This window comes from Bos mutus, chromosome 11 (genome assembly GCF_027580195.1).
Source record: "Bos mutus isolate GX-2022 chromosome 11, NWIPB_WYAK_1.1, whole genome shotgun sequence".
NCBI classification, from domain to species: domain Eukaryota; kingdom Metazoa; phylum Chordata; class Mammalia; order Artiodactyla; family Bovidae; genus Bos; species Bos mutus.
The window spans coordinates 11,331,972-11,353,544 of record NC_091627.1 but is presented as its reverse complement, the minus strand read 5'-3'; the positions used below and the strand labels follow the sequence as shown (position 1 = coordinate 11,353,544).

Genomic DNA, 21,573 nt, shown 5'->3' with positions numbered 1-21,573 from the left:
CAGAGCAACTCAGTTCAGCGCCCAACCCAGAGTGGGTGCTGCACTTGCTGCAGTGCACAGAACAGCCCCTCCACTGCTTCCAAGATGCGGAGACCTGCAGCAGGCAGTGTGCCCGGGGGGTGAAGATCACTCCTCATCACAGTACTTTGCCAGCTACTTCTGTTCTTGAGACGTAAAAGGTCTTTACTGAAAATGCCCACTAGTATCTGTGTGGAGGGGTAGGGAGGAGATGGGATGGGGTAGGGCATGAAAGAGGAGGATGCAAGTAAAGCAGCAGTGTCAGCATCTGTCTGGTGGCCAAGCAGTGTAGCGAGCAAAGATAACTCGCTCTCCCCTCATCAGTAACCTCTTGCCCCAAGTGCTCACTCTGGCTCTGCAGACCCTGCAGGTGTGTGGCTGGCAGCCAGTCCCCCAGACAGCAATGCCAAACCTATTCCTAGTTGAGTCTTGACCTGAGGGACACAAAAGAACTCCCACATGCCTGGCTTGGGTATATGACCCAGCTCTGCCCTCTCGCTTGGGGAGAGCACATACCCGTTTTCCCAAGTTTTCTAGGACAGGCAATCATCATGGACCCCTGGCAATCATGGTGGGGGGCTGGCAGCCAGCCCGGCAGCCCCCACTCAGTCTCCACAGCCTGACTGCGAAGCTTTCCTCCACACCCCGCATCCCACCCCCTGATAAACAAATTGTTCTCTGTTCCATGGGCCTGCTTTCTCCTGCAGCCGTGCCTCCTCCACATCTGCCCACTCCACAGTTCTAACGCCCCTGTATTCCCTGTCTACAAATTATCAGCACTCAAAGGCAGAAAGCAGGACAAACACACCCATTCTTCTTCTAGGTTACCATTACACAAGCATGCTGGGACAAGGAAAACACGCCTGCAAGGATCCCCCAAACCACTGGACCATTCAGTCAGCAATTGAAGCTGACACTGTGTAAGTTATGTCCCATTAAGGGAGCTGAAAGGCCCAGTTGTCTCTCTTTCATTCATCTAAATGCACCTACTCCCAGAGGCAGTCATCGGCCACAGCCTTAGAGGAACTGCCATCTCAGCACTCATACAGACTCCAAGATGAGAAGACAGACTGTGGCTGCAGGACAGAAAGTCAAACTTTTGAGAAGGCTAAAAAATGTAGCAATGGTAGAGTCTGGGCTTTGGAGCACAACAGATCAAGGTGATAATCTCAACTCCATCTCTTTTAGCTTTGCAGCCTTGAGTTTTCTCTCTTTGAACCTTTTGCTCCTCATGTGTGGAACAGGGATAATATCAGTATGGTCCCTTACGGAAGTGGTGAGGACTAAATAAATAATGTTTGTAGAGCACTTAAGGTGGATTTTGGCACAATAAACAGTCTCTAATCGTTAGCTATTATCATTATTAACGGCAGCAGCAGTAGCATCACTTCTGTTATCACAACCAAAAGACAAGACTGAGTTTCCTTGAACCTACAGCTAGGGCCTTAGCAAGGAAGCTAGGAGGCAACTTTCCAGAGATCTAGCAGAAACGGAGCTAGTGCTCACAAGATAGACATGCCCATTAAAGTCCATCTAGTGCAAGGCATCTTCTCCTAAGAGTGAAGGAGTCTTGATTAGGGCCAGGAGCAGTCACTGGCTGGTGCTACAATCTGCTTTAAATCAAACTCACCCAGCTCACTGTCTGATAACAGCCTGATTAAGGAAAATGGGCACCATAAATTTGATTCAATATTTGAGAAAAGAAAAGGAGGTGGTCATGTATCATCTGAGAAAAGTCTTTTCATGACAGCAGGAACTCACGTGCATTCAGCAGTTGTGAAAAACTAAAGGCATTTTGGGGGAGTGGGAGTAATGCTGGAGCAGGCAAGGTAGGAAAGAGCTATGGCCAATTACAGACTCCACAGTCTGGGTTTCCAGCAGAGTGGGGACTGCCTTACAGTGATGAGCCCGATTCCAAAGGTTCTTGTCCTTCTATTTCCTCTGGCCTCCTGGGCAGTTCCACATGCATCTCAGACTCTGAGTCAATCTCAGACAGGCACATCTCTCTTCCCAGGCTCCATTATCTTGGTTAAGAGAACTGGTGCCCACTTGCCTGGCAGTATCCCAACTTCTTCACTCACTGAGGTTTACCTCCCACTGACTTTACCTCCCTGGCATCTCTTAACTCTGTGCTGCCCTCTCTAATCCCATTGTCACTGTTGCCTTATCCAGGACTTGTTGACTTTTCCTGGGCTATGGACCAGCTTCTTACACTGTATTCTAGCCTTATCCATGCAACCCATCCTGAACTCTATAGCCACAGCAATCTTTGTAAAATGCAACCTGACACGCAATTGCTTCACTTTAAAATGTCCTATGACTTAATACCACTGACACAATAAAATCCAATTTTTTTTAGATTAGCATTTGAGTACCACGATGACTTGTCTTTCCTGTATCTTTCTCTCCTGTCATTCCTCCCCTCATTTCTCTCACTCTCAGATGTATTCTCCCTATACTCTAATCCACAGGATTGCATTTTGGTTACATGTTCAAACCACTCACTCAGAATCTCTCTAATTTTTAGGACTCTGTGTTATTCTCCTGCCTGCCTCCTATTCTCTATAATCTGTTTACAAAAATTCCTCTACAAGATGCAGCTCAAACGTCTTCTCCTCTTTGGCAAGCATTCCCTGATCATGCAAGTAGAGGTACTTATTCCCTAGTCTATGCTTTCACAGTCCCTCATACGCCCTCCTCGGAGAAGGCAATGGCACCCCACTCCAGTACTCTTGCCTGGAAAATCCCATGGACGGAGGAGCCTGGTGGGCTCCAGTCCATGGGGTCGCTAAGAGTCGGGCACGACTGAGCGACTTCACTTTGACTTTCCACTTTCATGCACTGGAGAAGGAAATGGCAACCCACCCCAGTGTTCTTGCCTGGAGAATCCCAGGGACGGGGGAGCCTGGTGGGCTGCATCTATGGGGTCGCACAGAATCGGACACGACTGAAGCAACTTAGCAGCAGCAGCATACGCCCTCCTCAATCTCCACTAGTATCACCCTGAACTGTAGATTCTATCTGCTTCTATTTGTCCCACAACCCCCTAAATCAAGAATATGAGCTTTCATCTCAGAGTCAGAAAGCATGTCTGCACCATCTGTTATCTCAACACCTCTCCTCCCAGCACACACAAAAGGTGCTCAATAAATCAGCGTCACATCAGAAATGACATGCTGACGTTTAACTTGTATTTTTCCACTGAAGAATTCCATAGTGGAGTGGGAGTACTAACAACGAATCTATTTCTTATCCTCAGAACTCACTTGAGAGCTCAGCTGCAACTCATGTTTCAGAGTTAGCACTGTTCAACAGAACTTTCTATGATGATGGAAATGTTCTATTGTGTATCTGCAATTGTCCGATACAGCAGCCACTAGCCACATGTGGCTCCAGAGCTCTTGAAATGTGGCTAGTGTAGAACTAAATTTTTAATTTTAAGTAATGTAAACAGGCACTTGAGGCTAGCAGCTATTATGCTGGATAGTGGAGCTCTAGATTCTCTCTGCTAAAGGCCCTTTGTAGAAAGTAAAACTTCCCTCACTATTTCAGCTGTTACTGGTCCCTGCCTTGTTCTTTCAGCTCAAGGGATTGGAAAGAGTGGGACAGGGTGTTTTTTATGAAGCATAAAGCCAGGGAACCCCGCACAGTCAGTTCAGGGTCAGTGATCCCTGCCTACCTGAAGAGGGTTTGAGAAAAATCATCATCCCACAGAGGGCAGAAAACACTTTTTAGACAGCCTCAGGCTGCACTGGTGGATTCCAGGCAAACAGGGAGGCCAAGCTCACTGGGCCAGCTCTGCAAACTCTGACAATATTAGAGCTGGCTTAGGCTATCCAAACACTCAGCTGGCCCAGAGCAGGAGACAGGAGATTGATGGAAACGAGTGAATTAGAGGCTCAAGACAAGGGGTTAGGTTATCTGCAAAATCAGATAGCTCTGTTTGAGGACAAAATGTCAGCTGGGTTAAAACTCCTGTCATTTACAGATTACCATCAAGACAGTAAGCATCATTAATAAGGAAATATTAGAAAACTGGTGGAGAAAGTACCCAGACTCTTCTATCCCTCAGCTATGCAAAGGGCCCTTGAAGGTGTTGGAGCTTTGTTCCTAGCCCAAGTCTCAGCTTATTATGATGAAGTGGCAGAGGGAGACGTGCAGAGAAGTTTGGGGGCTGGTATTCCACCTTCTCCAGCTTCCTTCCACGGAGGTACCTTTTCCTTTCTTTCTTGGTGTTCTACAATGTCGTGACTTCCATTATTTTAAATTGTCTAGTAAAGGTGAAATATTAAAATAGGATTTAAACTTTCTTTTTCACATAAATAAGTCAGCAAGTCAGAAATGTATCAATGAATCATTTTTTTCCTGATTTTGGGGTGTCACCTGCTCTAGGCAAGGGGTTTAGAAGGATCCTAGTCAGTGGAAAACATCAAGAAAGGAGAGTTCAGTATTTCAGTCCCATGATCTTATCTTACTGCATCTGAGATACAGTGAAAGAGCCTAAGATTTCAGTTGGGCAGGCACAGATTCAAATATAGACACTGGGTTCAAATCTAAAACCCTCAAGGGCAAGTCCCTCCAAACTTCAGTTTTCTCATCTATAAAATGGGCATAACAACACCTATAATGCTAGCGGCTGTGAGAAAGACAGACAATAATGTCAAATACCAAGCCCAGTGCTTGGCACACAGTAGGTATTACAATAACTCCAGGGTCCTGTTCTTGGATTGTAAACGATAGTTCACAGCCCCTCACCTTACAGGAAAATCTCAGATTTCTGTTTTTTCCAGATACATTAACTCAGTAATCCAGATGTGATCAAAGTAACAGCTTAGCACTTGCTAAGTGTTGCTGCACATTATCATTTTTTCCTTGCAACTACTCTGTTGGGGCGGTTATTGTCACTACCCTACTTTATGAATTCAGAACCTGAGGATGAGAGATCTGACCAAAGTTACAAGTAAGTCAGCATCTGAGTGAAGATTCGTGCCCACCCCCGGGTGGCTTTAATGCTCATCCTGTGGAGTGCCAGGCACCCTGCCTTGCAGAGATGACAATGGTCTGGTTGCCTGAGACTCCCTCCCCAGCAAGGAGCTCTCACCTGTGTAGTTCTTCATCTGAGGGTGAGTACTTAGCAGTGACATCAGCCAGCTCCCCGAAGATCTGCTTGCTGTAAACAGTGAGGGAGGAGAGCAGGATTAATTCCTGCCAAGTAGAGCTCAGGAGGCACGTGTAATCCTTGATTGAGAGCTCGCAGAAGAAAGGCAGTTTCTTGATCCAGGCAATCTGCCTAAAAAGCAGCTCGTCAGCCAGGCGGCAAAGCAGGGCAAATAGCTCTGCTTGAGTCACAGCATATCTGGAGGGGGTATGGAGAGGGGAGTTACTTCAAGTGGCCAAAGCAGTGAGGATGGGGGCCGAGGAGGAGGATACTCCTAAGGGCACAAAGGGTCTCTGGCAGTGGGCTCTTTGCCCTTGACCATGGATCTCCAGCTCCATTCAATTCAGTCTAATGATAAAAGGACAGGACTGGGGCCCGCAGCAAGCTCAGGGCTGGAGGGGTAGGTTTGGTAAGAAAAGGTTACAAAGGGGAAAGGAGGCTTAGACATTTGGGCAGTTGTCAGGAGTATGACTTTTTATGTCAGTGTCCACTAATGCTTCACGTGTTACAAAAAAATTCCCAGTCATTCGTGCACCAGTTTTGGCAATGAAAGCTCCATTAGGGTACCTCTGGTGCCCACTCAATACACGGGCTGACGTAAAACTGAGCCTCGGGGCAAGATAGCTGAAAGAGAATACAACACATTCAGAAGCTTTTCTTGCTCTCACTGCACCCCCTGGTGGTGAGAGTTCAGGAAACTAGAGTTGCTCGGCCCTTCTAAGCTACTGTGCCACGGAAGGAACAGGGCCTTCCTCATCTCTCGGCTGGAGGAAATAGGGTCCCAGTTATCTTTTTCTCAAAGCCCTGTGGTGTGACTCTTCTCCACACCCCAACACCCGATATGTAAAGGTTTGATGATGGCTTCATGGGGTCGCAAAGAGTCAGACACAACTGAGTGACTGAACTGAACTCAAGTGATGTCTTCCCTATAGGAAGATAATTGAATTTCCTCTTCTGAAACTGGAGACTAGCTTAAGAAATCTCAGGGTATCTTGGGCGGGCGGGGCAAAGGAGGAGATCTAAGCTTAATAACACTGAAAGAGCCTATGGTCCAGGTCAAATGACTACTGAGTACAGCAATGGGTAGGCCTAAATGGCTGAACTATTATCTACTCAAGCAGAGCTGACAGGATTGAGAGTATTTCTTCCACGTACTCAGGCCTGCACACAGAGCACATGGCACTAGGCTACCCCTGAGTATGTTGACTAGGGATACAGATGGGCCACAACCAGTACCATGTTAAGAAGCCTAAACTTAAAGTATGATTATATCCAGAATTACAGCTCATCTCTGGCACAGAAGTGGTCAAACCCATTCCAAGGTCTGGCTTACCTAAATCCAATCAGAAACAAAAGCCCTTTAATCCCAGTTCTGTAGGAAAAGATAAATAGCTCCAGTACTATGAGAAAAGATGTTCAAGAGAAAAATGAAGAGACCACTGACTTCAATGATAAGCACAAATTTGTCCTCTGATGCCTGAGTCATCACTTATTATACCCTGACTCATTTCAAAGCCTGGGGTAGAGAAGCCTGGGATGAAGGTGGGGGTGGGGAAGGGACCACATTGAAGCTGCAGGGCTAAATACAGCAAGGCTCACTCACCCATCTTCAATCAACATGGGTGTGCCCAATGGCTCCAGGTCCTCGGCTGACACCAGCTGATGAATCAGACTGTATGACTGGGGATCCAGGCTTCGAGCTTGTGGGGGCAGAAGTGGCGAGTGGGCAGAATAGCTAAAAAGGTGCGGTATATATTGATAGTGTGGAGGCACAGACATCCCCATGTACTGATCCCTGAACGCCACGAATCCATTTAGTTCCACAGACCTGCTGGAGAGAAAAGTCTCATGTCAAGCAGAACCATCACAGGTCCACTGCCTCCTCAGAGGAAGTGAGCCAGGAGGTGGCTCAGGTGTTCTTTGGCTATGCTCTCTGTCTTCAGTAAGCCAGGACCATAGTCAATGGTAACATGCATGTCTCCCCTACTCAATGGGGACTCTGTGCAAGTGTGTATAGGCGTGGCTCACCTTTGGACACTCAGGACCTGGCAGAGTTGTACTGAATAAATATTGATTACATGATCTCTTTGCCACATTTGGGGAGTTTCACAGAATATTCATAGACTGTGATGACAAGGTGTTTATATTTTATACTGCTAGGACAACTAAGTCAGAGACAGGCTAAATGTCTTGCCAGACCACAAAACAAATCAGCACCAAGCAAAGAACTTGGCATGTGGCAACAACTCCCTGGATATTCAAAGGAAGGAACAAACTAGGGAACAAATGAATGAATAAAAACGATAATGAAATATCAAGAGAAAGGCACATTCTTATCTTCCCCCCTTTTTGGAGAAATCTAACCATTCAGTCAACTAATATTACCTAGATGAATCTCCTGTAACAGGGCTGGCAAACTATGGCCCATGGCCTGTTTTGGTAAATGAAGCTTTATTAGAACACAGCCATGCTCATTCATTTACCTATTGTCTCTGGCTGCTTTTGCACTACAATGTAAGAACTGAGAAGCAGGTCTGTAAGACGTAGACTGTATGGCCAGCAAAGCCTAAAATATTTACTATTTGGCCTTTATAAAAAATGTCCTATTGTAGAGATTTCTGGAGAAAAGAATCTTCCTTGGTGATGGTTATATTTCACACCTAGCAGCTAACTTGAGATACCATTCTAGAACCAAGAGTCTTCAAAAACTGTTATTTCATGATACCAGCAAATCTGACTAACTTGAAAAGTTTTCACTGTTTCTTAAAATTTGTAATGTGAAAATCTTCATTCTTGCTGAGGCAGAGAAATGATAGCTTAGTCCAAAATTGTCAATTCCCGCCCCCCACCCCCCACCAAGTGAAAAAATAGCCAAGAGAAAAGAGCTACAATTAAAATGTCTTTCTGTTAGGTGAAGAAAGTATGGACACAAATAGTGGCTACAGCACTTTAGCAGTCTGCAAGAGAATGTCAACATTTTTCAGGTCTTTAGCTAAAATATGGCTGCAAAATGCTGCTTTGCATTATCCTGACTCCTACCCCAAAAGCCTGAGGAAGCAAGAGTACAGTGGCTGAGACAGATGGGCAGGAATATCAGCCCAGCCCAGAGGCTGCTTGCTTACGAGTCCACTCTGAGTGATCCCCAGATGATGCTGGGTTTGCCTTGAAGCTCACCTGGAGGAGAGTGTAGAGCCGGGTGAGGGCTGGTTGCTCTCTGAAGCCCTGTTCCCAGGGGAACTGTGGTCGCTGTCACCATGGTTGCTCCAATGATTGGCCTCTTCCTCAAATTCTTGCCCAGACATAATCCTTTCGATCTCTTCCTCTGATATCTTTGATAAGGTATTGATATATGTTAGACTGAGTGCTCAGGATACTCTCTGTTCCTTTTTTAGGACTGAGAACTTATTTAAACTTCATGGGGATTCCTAGAACTCTCTAGAGAGAAAACCAAATTTCCTCCCCTCCACTCCCATACTTCAGGTCTTTCTCTCATAATCTTAGGACAGCTTGGTTGCTTGCCTACCAGCACTATGGCTCACCACAGCCTTCCTTTTGCCCATTTCCCCTCCTCTCAAGACACAAAGCCTCTAGGTTCCTCATCATTCCTCTTTGTCCTTCATCTAGTCTTTCCTACTGCTGAAACACCACTCTTCAATAACAAACTCCTACTTGCCCTTTAAGATCCAATTCAAATGTCACCTTCATTTTGAATCCTTCTATTACTAACTACAGATAGAATTTTAGGTCTTTCTTCTATCCACTCATATAATTCCATGTATTCTGAGACAGAATAGCATAACAGTTAGAGAGTTTGAATTTTACAGTCAAATCACCTTTGTTCTAATCCAGGTTCTGCCACTTTCTAGTTGTACCATCTTAGAGCAAGTCATATAATTATGTAAACCTAAGTTCCTTCATCTGTATAGTGGAGAGAATAATAGTAAGTATCGTATAGGATTGTTGTGAGGATTAAATTAGTTAATATATTAATACATGTTTAGAAAAGAGCCTAGCAGATAGTAACTATTATAGAAAGTTGACAATGATATCTTCATTACCACTGGATAATGTATCACAAAAATATCCCCAATAAGACCTCAGGCTATGACAGGATCTAGAAGAAAGCAGTACTCAAATAAATGCATGATGGATAAATGAATAAATGTCCACTTATTAAGTACTGACTATACCACCTTTACACAAGTTTTCTTAGTAAGAAAGACATTTCTAAGCCTATTGAATAAAAGAAATTACAGCTCCAACAAGCAAACTGACCTGCCCATGTCTGAGCAGGAGTTTGAGGAAGAGGCCGGAGCAGCCATGTATGCAGTCCAGTGCTCTAACGACAATGCCATACAGGGAGTGGACAAACACTTCTTCCATAAAGTGTTTAACCCAGGGTTGAGGCCAAGGTGGCTAAAGTCAGCACACAGAATGAGAGTGAGTGTTGAGTAGGAAGAATCAGATGAATTTTTGCTTTTTGTTCCTAAGAAAAGCCTGGGAGGACATTTTCTCCCAAGTCTATCTGACTCAAAAGTGCATACTTCTTTGTTGCAGCAGCCTATGAGGGAACCTAGAGCTGCTCCAGTCATAAACACAGGAGACATTTAGAACTGGAAGCCAGCCAACACAGAGGACTTGGAGGGAAAACAAGAAATGTTTACCTGGTGCTCAAGCTGAGTGATTGGTTTTAAGTAGCTTGGACTGCATATTGAATTAGAGGGCTTGTCTTTTTTTATTCAGTCACACGTAGGCAGGAAAAAAACCCCCAAAACCAAACCAACCCAAATCTTTTTTCTTAGAAGTCCGTAGAACACAGAACATTGTTTACATTTTATGAGACATGCGAAGACAAATGGTGCCATCAAACTACAAAATATCTACTGAGGCTCTGAATGTGTAGCCTCAGTGATGGTGGTGAGAGCAAGACCAGAGCATGGAGGGCATGAAAGTACTTGAGTTTGGTGAGAAGGGCCAGTTATGGCGAAATCCTGCTGATTCTGGCTGGAGTCAAAGTTGGACTGTAGAGTCCCTCCCTGCGGGTCCCCTGGGACACTGAACAATACTAATGCCTTGAACAGGAGATGGGGCGAGTGGGAGTGCCTGAATCTGGGTTTAAATCTCATCCACATTTCCTGTCTGGGTACTTACTGTTGAGCAAATCACTCAAGTTCTCTGAACCTTAACTCCCTCATCAGTAAAACAGAGATAATAACACTCCCTCTTAGCTCCTGGTTCCCTCACTAGATGCTGGAGCAAACCTCACTATCTTACAGGTTTAAGTCAGATAGACTTGAAAGGTTAATCTAAGATAAAATTATTAAGTGCATGAACACAACAGGTGCTCAATAAGTGGAAATTCTATTCCTTTTTAAGTACAATTAAGGACTTGGAGATAACAGCTCTCTCTTCCTAACATACCACCTAGAAACAGAAAAAGACTAAAAGGAAAATTATATGTCCAGTATCAAAACCACAAATGCAATGACAGATGAAACAGATTTTTCTGAGCATCAGCTTCCTCAATTCTGGGGAGAGAGTCTGTAGATGTAAATGACTGAAGATCCCTTGGCATGGTGAGAGAGCCACAGAAGGTACAAAGGAACATTAGGTAATACTGAGGAAGGTTTTCATTGAGGAAATGCTTAAGAATTCTTCCCAATGGATAAACTTTCTATTGTATCTAAATATAAAATGAACAAATACAAATAAAGACTATATGTGAAAAGCCCATAGCTAATATCATACCCAATGGTAAAAAATGGAAAGTTTTTCCTCTTAGATTAGGATCAAGGCAAGGATGCCCACTCTTACCACATTTATTCTAGATATTAATGGAAGTCCTCGCAGAGCACTAGGCAAATTTAAAAAAAAGAAATAAAGAAAAGCCATTCAAGTTAGAAAGGAAGAAGTAAAACTATTTCTGTTCACACAAGACATACAGTCTTTCTATGTCTTAAAGATGTCACCAAAAAGCTATTAGAACTAATCAAAGAATTCAGCAAGGCTGTAGGATACAAAGCCAACACGGAAAATTAGTTGCATTTTTATATACTAACAATGAATTACCTGAAGAGAAAATTAAGAAAGCAATCTCATTTACAATAGCATTAAAAAAGAATAAAATACTTAGGAATAAACTTAACTAAGGAGGTGAAAGAAATTAAAGACACAAATAAATGGAAAGACATCCTGTGTTTACAGACTTAACATTGTTAAAAACTCCATACTCTCTGAAGTGTCCTATAGATTCAATGCAATCCCTATCAAAATTCCAATGGCATTTTTTTCTGCAGAAAAAAAAAAATCCTAAAATTCATATGAAATCACAAAGAACCCCAAACAGCCAAAACAATCCTGAGAAAGAACAACAAAGCTAGAGGCCTTGCATTTTCTGATTTCAAAACATATTACAAAGCTAAAGTAATCAAAACAGTAAAGTGCTGGCACAAGGACAGATATACAGATCCCCCAAATAAGCCCAGACATACAGTCAAAATATCTTTGACAAAGCTGCCAAGACTACACAATGGGAAAAGGAGAGCCTCTGGGAAAACCAGCTATCCATATGCAAAAGAATGGAATTAGAGTTTTACCCACACTATATGCAACTCAATGGATTAAAGACAAACATAAAATTAAAAAAGCTCCTAAAAGCAAACATAGAGAAAAAGTTTCTTGACACTAATTTTTTTTTTACATTGAAGTAGATGATTTACAACATTGTGTTAGTTTCAGGTTTATAGCACAATGATTCAGTATTTTTGCAGAGTCTATTCCATTATAGGTATAAGATAATGTGTGTAATTCCCTGTGCTATAAAGTATTATCCTGTTGCTTATCTATTTTATATATAGTAGCTCATATGTGTTAATTCAATAAGCCTAATTTATCAATGAATTTGTGACTATGACACCAAAGCAAAAACAGACAAATGGAATTACATTAAACTAAAGATTTCTGCAAAACAAAGTCAACAAAGTGAATAGGCACCATCCAGAAAATTTTTACAAACCACGTATCTGATAAAGGTTAATATTCAAAATATATAGGGAATTCCTACAACCCAATAGTCAACTAAACTAATCAGCCTGATTAAAAAATAGCAAAATACTTAATAGGTATTTCTCCAAAGAAAACACATGAATACCCAAAAGGCATAAGAAAAGATGCTCAATGTCACCAATCACCAGGGAAATGCAAATCAAAGCCATAATGAGAGATCACCTCATACTTATTTGGATGGCCAGAATCAAACAAACAACTATACAGACAAACAAAAACCCCCAAGAAAACAAGAAGTGCTGGAGAGGATGGGGAAAATTAGAACCCTGTGCACTTGGGTGGGAACATAAAATGGTGTGTAACTACATAAAAATAGTATGGAGGTTTCTCAAAAACTTAAAAACAAAATTACCATATGACACAGTAATCCCACTCAGGGTATTTATCCAAAAGAGTTGAAATTAGGATCTTGAAGTGATATTTGCACTCCCATGTTCATTGCAGCCAAGGCCACTGTCACTACAAGCCAAGAGGTAGAAACAATCTAACTGTCCATCAATGGATGAATAAACAAAATGTGCTACATATTACTTACAATAACCAGGCCATGGAAGCAACCTAAATGTCCATCAACAGAGGAATGGATAAAGGTGTGGTACATATATATGGTGGAATATTATTTAGCCATAAAAAAAGAATGAAATAAAAGAAGAAATAATGCCATCTGCAGCAACATGGATGGGACCCAGAGATTGTCATACTGAGTGAAAGTAAGCTAAAGAAAGACAAATATCATATGATATAGCTTTTATGTGGAATCTAAAAAAAATAGTACAAATGAATTTATGTAGAAAACAAACTTATGGTTACCAGAGGGGTAATGGGTGGGGGAAAAATTGGGAGATTGGGATTGAGAATCTCCTATACTACTACTATCTATAAAATAGGTAACTAAAAGGGACCTATTCTACAGTACAGGGAACTCTACTCAGCACTCAGTAATGGCCTATAATGGGAACAGAATCTAAAACAAGAGTGGATATATGTGTAACTAATTCACTTTGTTGTACAACAGAAACACAACACTGTAAGTCAACTATACTTCAATAAAAATTAAAAGCAAAAACCATAGAACAAAACCATAGAGCAAAAACAAAAAACCCAAAATGTGCTATATACAAAAATGGAGTATTACTCAGCTTTAAAAAGGAAGGAATCCTATCATGTGCTACACCATGGATGAATCTTAAGGACATTATGCTAAGTGAAATAAGGCAATCACAAAAGGACAAGTACTGCATGATTCCACTTATATAATGTATCAAAAGTTGTCAAACTCTTAGAAGGGGAAAGTAGAATGATGGTTGTCAGGGACTGGGGGGAGGGAGAAATACGGAATTACTATTGAAGTTTCAGTCACAAGCTTAAAAAAAAAGGTCTAGAGATTTGCTATACAAAATGTGCATATAGTTGACACCACTGTATTGAACACTTAATTTGTTAGGGAGGTATATTTCATGTTATATGTTTTTATCACACAAAATAGAGCAGATATGAATGGAGAGTGAAATATATTAATTTGCAAGACATATACATGATTTGAATAAATGAATAAAAATGTTAAATTAAAAAGAGAATCCAACTGATTGCATATGTATACCAGGCTCACAGGACAGAAAACCCTCCCATACATCATCAGTGTATGTCTTAAGACAACTCTGAATTCCTGTCTTTCTCTCATTCCCTCACATTCAACTGGATAACTGCTATCAATTTTACCTATTAAATATTTCTTGAATCTATTCCCTTTCCTCAATCTGCACTATTACTGCCCTACTTGAAACCAGTCTATATCTCTTGCCTGGACTTCTGTAACATTCTCCCCCCGCCTCCCGCTTTTTTCTTGCGGGGGCGGGGGGGGGCTCACATGGTATGTGGGATCTTATCTCCCCAACTAGGGATAGAACCCACATCCCCCGCAATGGAAGCATGGAGCCTTAACCACTGGATCACCAGGGAAATCCTATAAAATCCTTTTAACTGCTTTGCCACCAGTTTCACCTACCTTTAACTCAGCTTTTCAAAAACATGTCTTTCCCACTAGACTGAGTTTACAGTACAGGGGGTCTGGTAAACAGTAAGTATTAATCAAGTAAATGTTTGTGGGACTGAATGTATTACCTTCCTCACTTTACAAATAAGGCAATGAACTTTAGGTGGAAATACCTTTAACAACATTGAATAGCTAAGTAGTCTTGCTGATTTCTGCCAGACTAACTACAACCTACAACCTTAAGTGACTGATATAAAAATCCTCTGGCAAATTCCCTGGAAGTCCAGTGGTTAGAACTCCATGCTGTCACTGCTGAGGGCCTGGGTTCAATCCCTGGTCAGGGAAGTAAGATCCCATAAGCCATGTGGCCAAAAAGTTAACAAATAAATTATCCTACGGATGCTTTAGAACCAGAATTGGGTTTACCTTCTGTAAAAATCCTTTAAGCAAGTTGAGGGATCACAAGAACTTTAATTATTATCTTTATATATTTAAGATTTTCAAAACACATTCATACCCAGGTTGTAAAAGCAGTTTAACAGGAATGAAAGTAAAGCTGGCTCCCCACCAGAAGCAGATAAAAGGATCAAGGTGAGCAGCTTCAGGAGCGTCTAGAGGCTTCAGCTTCCAGGGTGCACCACACAGAGTAAGACCCAGAACTCACCTGGACTGGCCCAATGCTCTTATTCCGGCCTCCGGGCATGCCATCTTCTCTGATTGCTGGAAGTAAATATAAAATAGTAAGAAGCACGCCCACAAGAGACTAGGCACAAAGAGAAAACTTATTTGGCCAAGAGCACAAAGTAGTAATTGGTGAAGCTAAGATTAAAACACAGGTCTTTCTGGACCCGAAGCACATATTCTTTCCATCATAGGAAGCAGATACTTTTGGACTCCCAAGGCACTGGATACATACACTGTATACATTCAATATGCTCAAAAAACATGATGGCATTATTAGTAGTCCTACAGCTACAAATATCCCACCAGGATGATGAATTTGAAAGCCTTGATAAATTCAAGAAGGTTCAGTTCAGTTCAGTCACTCAGTCGTGTCCGACTCTTTGCGACCTCATGAATCACAGCACGCCAGGCCTCCCTGTCCATCACCAACTCCTACAGTTTACCCAAACTCATGTCCATCGAGTCGGTGATGCCATCCAGCCATCCCATCCTCTGTCGTCCCCTTCTCCTCCTGCCTCCAATCCCTCCCAGCATCAGAGTTTTTTCCAATGAGTCAACTCTTCGCATGAGCTGGCCAAAGTACTGGAGTTTGAGCTTCAGCATCAGTCCTTCCAATGAACACCTAGGACTGATCTCCTTTAGGATGGATTGGTTGGATCTCCTTGCAATCCAAGGGACTCTCAAGAATCTTCTCCAACACCACAGTTTAAAAGCATCAGTTCTTCAGAGCTCAGCTTTCTTCACAGTCCCAACTCTCACATCTATACATGACCACTGGAAAAACCATAGCCTTGACCAGATGGACCTTTGTTGGCAAAGTAATGTCTCAGCTTTTCAATATGCTATCTAGGCTGGTCATAACTTTCCTTCCAAGGAGTAAGCCTCTTTTAATTTCATGGCTGCAATCACCATCTGCAGTGATTTTGGAACCCAAAAAATAAAGTCTGACACTGTTTCCACTGTTTCCCCAACTATTTCTGGAGACAAAAAGAATATTTCCACTTTTAAATACAGTATTTTTACTTCTAGGCTAAGTTATCCAATCTATAAAGTCCTTAGGGCATGGTTGGTTGCCTGTAAAGGTAAAGGCTCCAAGCCTAACAGTTACCTGGGATAATTGAAAGGCTGACAGGAAGTTCATTTTCCTTAAAGTAGAAATCATTCTTGGTCTTAGAAGAATACACATTCCAACTTAGACAAGCTTGCATCTAAATCCTGTTTTTGCTAGGTCTGAGTAATTACAAACAAGTTTCTTCATCTCTCTGAATTTCAGTTTTACAGAAAAACAGAGGAATATTGGAACATGTCTTATGGGGAATTGTGAGGGTTATATATAATTTAGCTAAAGCTCTAAGAATAGGGCTTGGCATTTCCTGGTGGCTCAGAAGTCAAAGAATCTGCCTGCAATGCAGGAGACCTGGGTTTGATCCCTGGGTTGGGAAGTTCCCTGGAGAAGGAAATGGCAACCCCACTCCAGTATTCTTGCCTGGGAAATCCCATGGACAGAGGAGCTTGGTGGGCTGCAGTTCATGGGGTTGCAAAGAGTTAAATACGATTGAGTGACTACTTTCCACTTACGAAGTAGGAGGTAACAGTCCACTTTAAAAGGCTACTGTGAATTGGGGGCAAGAAACATATACAAGCTAGATATATATTACCTAGAGACATAATGGTTGTTCTCTTTTAACCTAATTTCAAGTTCTAAACATCTTAAAATTACTTGCTGCTGTTTCAGGGCCAGTGACAGTCTTTAGACACTTCTATTTCCAATACTGATATCTCACATATACCTTTGCTTCAGCTCACAGGTACAGAACAAAAATCTATCATTGGCAGGTATAACACTGAATATTTCTCACTTGATATTTCACTCTCAATGTCTTGGAGGTGAAGAAGGAATTCAACATGCTTTCCTTCTTGTTTAAAGTGCCATAAATTTTAAAGATTTACATCTTACCAATTTCTTGTTCTGTTATTTAAAAACTTGTGTTGTCCCTCAACCCCACCTGGAGTAAGAAATGCATATACATGTTAGGTATTGTCATGCGTAAAGTTAACCCACGAGTGAAGTATTATTAGTATTATCACTCCCACTGAACAAATAACTCTAATGCTCAGAAAAATATTTTCCTTTGGGTGATAGAAACTAAATATTAGAATCAAGATTTGGAGCCCAGGCTATCAGATTAAGACCAACTTTCTTTCCACCACTATAATTTCCCAAAATGTGTGTGCACCCCACTGGAGAAATATAATTTTAGGTTGTGCATAGATAATCTCTTAATTATACATTTATTCTAATGTGCATTAAAAAAATACTGATTTTCCATTCACTGAAGTGCTAAAAACTGTTTGAAAATTCACTTTGATATTTTCAAAAAGATAATTTAAAGAAGAACATAAAATAAACAATAGTACTGGTTTAATCAGAGATGGTAACATTTGTTAAAATGGTATGAAACTGCCTGAAGTGTGGGCAACAACATTATGTCATAGTGATAGTGCCTCTGCTAAAACAAAAATTTGGCTCATACTTTAAAACTTATATCATACTCAGATATATTGATCCTCACAACAACCTTAAAAAATATATATTAAAAGTCTGTTCTTTACATCTGTACCTCCTTTGCTACAGATGTAAAGAACAGACTATTGGACTCAGTGGGAGAAGGCGAGGGTGGGATGATTTAAGAGAACAGCACTGAAACATGTACAATACCGTATATAAAACAGATGGACAGTGCAAGCTCAATGCATGAAGCAGGGCACCCAAAGCTAGTGCTCGGTGACAACCCAGAGGGGTGGGGAGGGAGGGTGGGAGGAGCGTGGCTCAGGATGGGAGGGACACACGTATACCCGTGGCCGATTCATGTTGCTATATGGCAAAAACCATCTCAATATTGTAAAGAAATTATCCTCCAATTAAAATAATTAATTAAAAAATAAAACAGCAGCACGTGCACACACACACAAAGTATACGTTAATATCCTATGCAGTTTAAACAAAAAGGGACTTGTTCAAGGTTACTCAGTTAAGAATTGATAGAACAGGGATTTCAATTTAGGTCTTCTTATTCTAAAGCTGTACTTGTTCCTTGATGCTACACTGAGTTAAGAGCAAGTTTTTCAGCAGGGCTGAGTCTTTCTGGTAGTGAATTTAACAAAACAAAGGGCATTTGGGTAGGATCACAGAAAGAGTTATGCTGCACTTCTCATCTAAACCTAAAAAAATGGCATCAGCTACGGTTCTCCTATCTGCTTAGAAGAAGTACAAATATTTTTCCTGCTCTAGAACGCATTCCTCACCTGCTTAGGGGTGGGCAGCCAACGAAACCAACGAAACCAGAAAGACGGACACAAAGCTAACTACATCAAACCCCTGCTCAAAATCCCCTGGGTTCATTGTGGTCTATGGGTTAATTAAATTCAAGTTCCCATGCTTGGCATTCAAGATTCTCTGGGATCTGGTTCTTATGAGACTCTCCATTCTCATCTTATGCCACAAATGTTACATTGTACCTATAGAGAACTGTTAGTTCCTGAATATGCCATGCTGTTTTACAACACAGTTTGGCAGAAAGTGAAGAGAAACTAAAAAGCCTCTTGATGAAGGTGAAAGAGGAGAGTGAAAAAGTTGGCTTAAAACTCAATATTCAGAAAACGAAGATCATGGCATCTGGTCCCATCACTTCATGGGAAATAGATGGGGAAACAGTGGAAACAGTGTCAGACTTTATTTTTGGGGGCTCCAAAATCACTGCAGATGGTGACTGCAGCCATGAAATTAAAAGACGCTTACTCCTTGGAAGGAAAGTTATGACCAATCTAGATAGCATATTCAAAAGCAGAGACATTACTTTGCCAACAAAGGTCTGTCTAGTCAAAGCTATGGTTTTTCCAGTGGTCATGTATGGGTGTGAGAGTTGGGACTGTGAAGAAAGCTGAGCGCCGAAGAATTGATGCTTTTGAAGTGTGGTGTTGGAGAAGACTCTTGAGAGTCCCTTGGACTGCAAGGAGATCCAACCAGTCCATTCTGAAGGAGATCAGCCCTGGGATTTCTTTGGAAGGAATGATGCTAAAGCTCAAACTCCAGTACTTTGGCCAGCTCATGCGAAGAGTTGACTCATTGGAAAAGACTCTGATGTTGGGAGGGGTTGGGGGCAGGAGGAGAAGGGGACAACAGAGGATGAGATGGCTGGATGGCATCACTGACTCGATGGACGTGAGTCTGGGTGAACTCCGGGAGTTGGTAATGGACAGGGAGGCCTGGTGTGCTGCGATTCATGGGGTCACAAAGAGTCGGACACAACTGAGCGACTGAACTGAACTGAACTGAAAGAGACCTAAGAACTAAATACAATGTGTGATTTTGGACTGGCTCCTGGATTAGAAAATAGAAATTGCTACAAGGGACATTGGGATAACAAGTGAAACTTAAATATGATGGGCAATTAATTAATAGTATTGTTGCAGTTCAGTTGCTAAGTCATGCCCGACTCTCTGCAACCCCATGAACTGCAGCATGCCAGGCTTCCCTGTCCTTCACTATCTCCCTGAGTTTGCTCAAACTTATATCCATTGAGTTAGTGATACCATCCAACTATCTGTCACCCCCTTCTCCTCTTGCTCTTTATCTTTTCCAGTATTGGGGTCTTTTCCAATGAGTTGGCTCTTCACAGCAGGTGCCCAAAGTATTGCAGCTTTGGTTTTACCACCAGTTTTTTCAATGAAAATTTAGGGTTGATTTCCTTTAGGATTGACTGGATTGATCTCCTTGCAGTCCAAGGGACTCTCAAGAGTCTTCTCCAGCACCACAGTTCCAAGGCATCAATTCTTCAGCGCTCAGCCTTCTTTATGGTCCAACTCTCATATCCATACATGACTACTAGAAAAACCATAGCTTTGACTATATGGATGACTTGTCAGCAAGTGATATCTCTGCTTTTTAACACACTGTGAAGATTTGTCATAGCTTTTCTTCCAAGGAGCATACATCTTTTAATTTCATATTAATAGTATTATGTCATGTTAAATTTCCTGATTTTGATAACAGTGCTGTAATTATGTGAGAAGCAAAGGGGAATCAATCTTCAACTTACTCTCAAATAGTTAATAATACACATTAAGGAAGAGTGACTGAAGCGGGAATCATTTTTACAAAGCTCTTTAAGTTTCTAAGGAGTTTGAGCTTCTTTTCCTTTAAGATTTCTGCTCAAATCTTTTCTCTCCTTCACGGTACTCTGTGTTTATCCTGGTCAAGTGACATGGCAATGCCACAGCATCACTATCTCACAATGTCTTTTACAAACACCAACCTCCTCCAAGAAGGTTGACTTGGAGGACTTTTGAACTAGTTATCTAGCAAGTTATGAGACAACAAAGTTAGGGGAATTTTATATTTCCACAAAACTACTTAATTGATATGAATTTCCCATGTGGATCAGTGTAGTTTCCTCTTGCCCCTAATGATTTTAACAATATTCCCCTCACCCAACTTCCTATCCAGTCTCCCCTATCCCTGACCAACCACAGTCAATTCATCAAACCAGGAAGCATCCTACACCAAAAGGGATATAAGAGAAAAGTAAGACTTGGTCACAGCCCTTGAAAGGATCACTCAATAATGGGGGGAACAGACAAAGAGCACAAGGTGATCAGTACTGTGCAGAGGGCAAAAATGGGTTACGGAAGTACAAGAAGGTCATCGGGTGAGTGCGGGGTGGTGTCAGAGAAGGCTTCTTAGAAGATATTACAAATAAAAACTGAGTGAATAAGTCAGGTGAAGAAAAAGGGGGTAGAATATTCCAGGAAGATAAAACCAAATGTGCAAAGCTGCCAAAACATGAAACATCCTTGAGTTCTTAAGAGAACTGCTTTATGTGGGAAGAGCACATAATTCTTCCCCCTATATGGAGGGGAGGAAAGGGATGCCAGAGTAGTCTTAAAAATTATTCTGAGGACTCCTGACTTTACCTAAAGACTGCAAGATGTGTGAGAAGAACGTGTATTGGGGGCACTCAGGTAATAGTGGGGATGAAAAGAAAGGGTCCAGCCTCTACTTTCCACCATTATTTAAATCTCCCTCATTGATTTGTTAAGTAATTTCCTGACCAGCCAATTCTGAGTTCTGAAAAGATATCTGTGTCAAAGATGGGGGACATAGCCTGAAGGTACACATGGCAGCTGTATTTTTAAATAGTTAATCTTTAAAATTTGAGGCCAAGTTTAGATTTATAGAACACTGGTAAAATAATACAGAGAATTTCCATATACCCTCACCCAGCTTTCCCTTCTGTAAACTAAGCTTACATAGCCACAGACCATTCATCAGAACTAGAAAATTAACTTTGCACAACACTATTCACCAAAGACTTTATTCAGATTTTCCTAGTTCTACTAATATCCTTTTCCTGTTTCAGAATCCAACCCAGGATCTCACAATGCATGTAGTTGTCATGTTTCCATAGTCTCCTCCAGTCTGTGACAGCTTCTTAGTCTTTATCTTTTATGACCTTGACACTTTTGGAGACTTTTGTAGAATGCCAGTTATTCTGAAGAATATTGCTCGATTTGGGCTTGTATGTTTTCTCGTGATTTGATTGGGGAATGACTCTCTCCATCCCTGTGTGTGTACATGTGCATGTGTGCCCTTCTT

The 21,573-nt window shown here is 41.7% G+C and overlaps 1 protein-coding gene across 3 annotated transcripts in view; it reads right to left on the bottom strand.

The window, feature by feature from the left end:
- Positions 1 to 21,573, bottom strand: part of NR6A1 (nuclear receptor subfamily 6 group A member 1) — a 226,543-nt gene that overhangs the window by 13,577 nt on the left and 191,393 nt on the right. For 2 of the 3 annotated variants that reach the window (XM_070379006.1, XM_070379008.1), the window contains 4 exons: positions 14,899 to 14,954; positions 8,351 to 8,505; positions 6,780 to 7,007; positions 5,120 to 5,374 (listed from right to left, as the gene is read on the bottom strand). In XM_070379006.1, coding sequence (XP_070235107.1) covers positions 5,120 to 5,374; positions 6,780 to 7,007; positions 8,351 to 8,505; positions 14,899 to 14,954 — 694 coding nt within the window. The remainder of the gene's footprint in view (positions 1 to 5,119; positions 5,375 to 6,779; positions 7,008 to 8,350; positions 8,506 to 14,898; positions 14,955 to 21,573) is intronic. The other variant, XM_070379007.1, reaches the window with a different exon arrangement.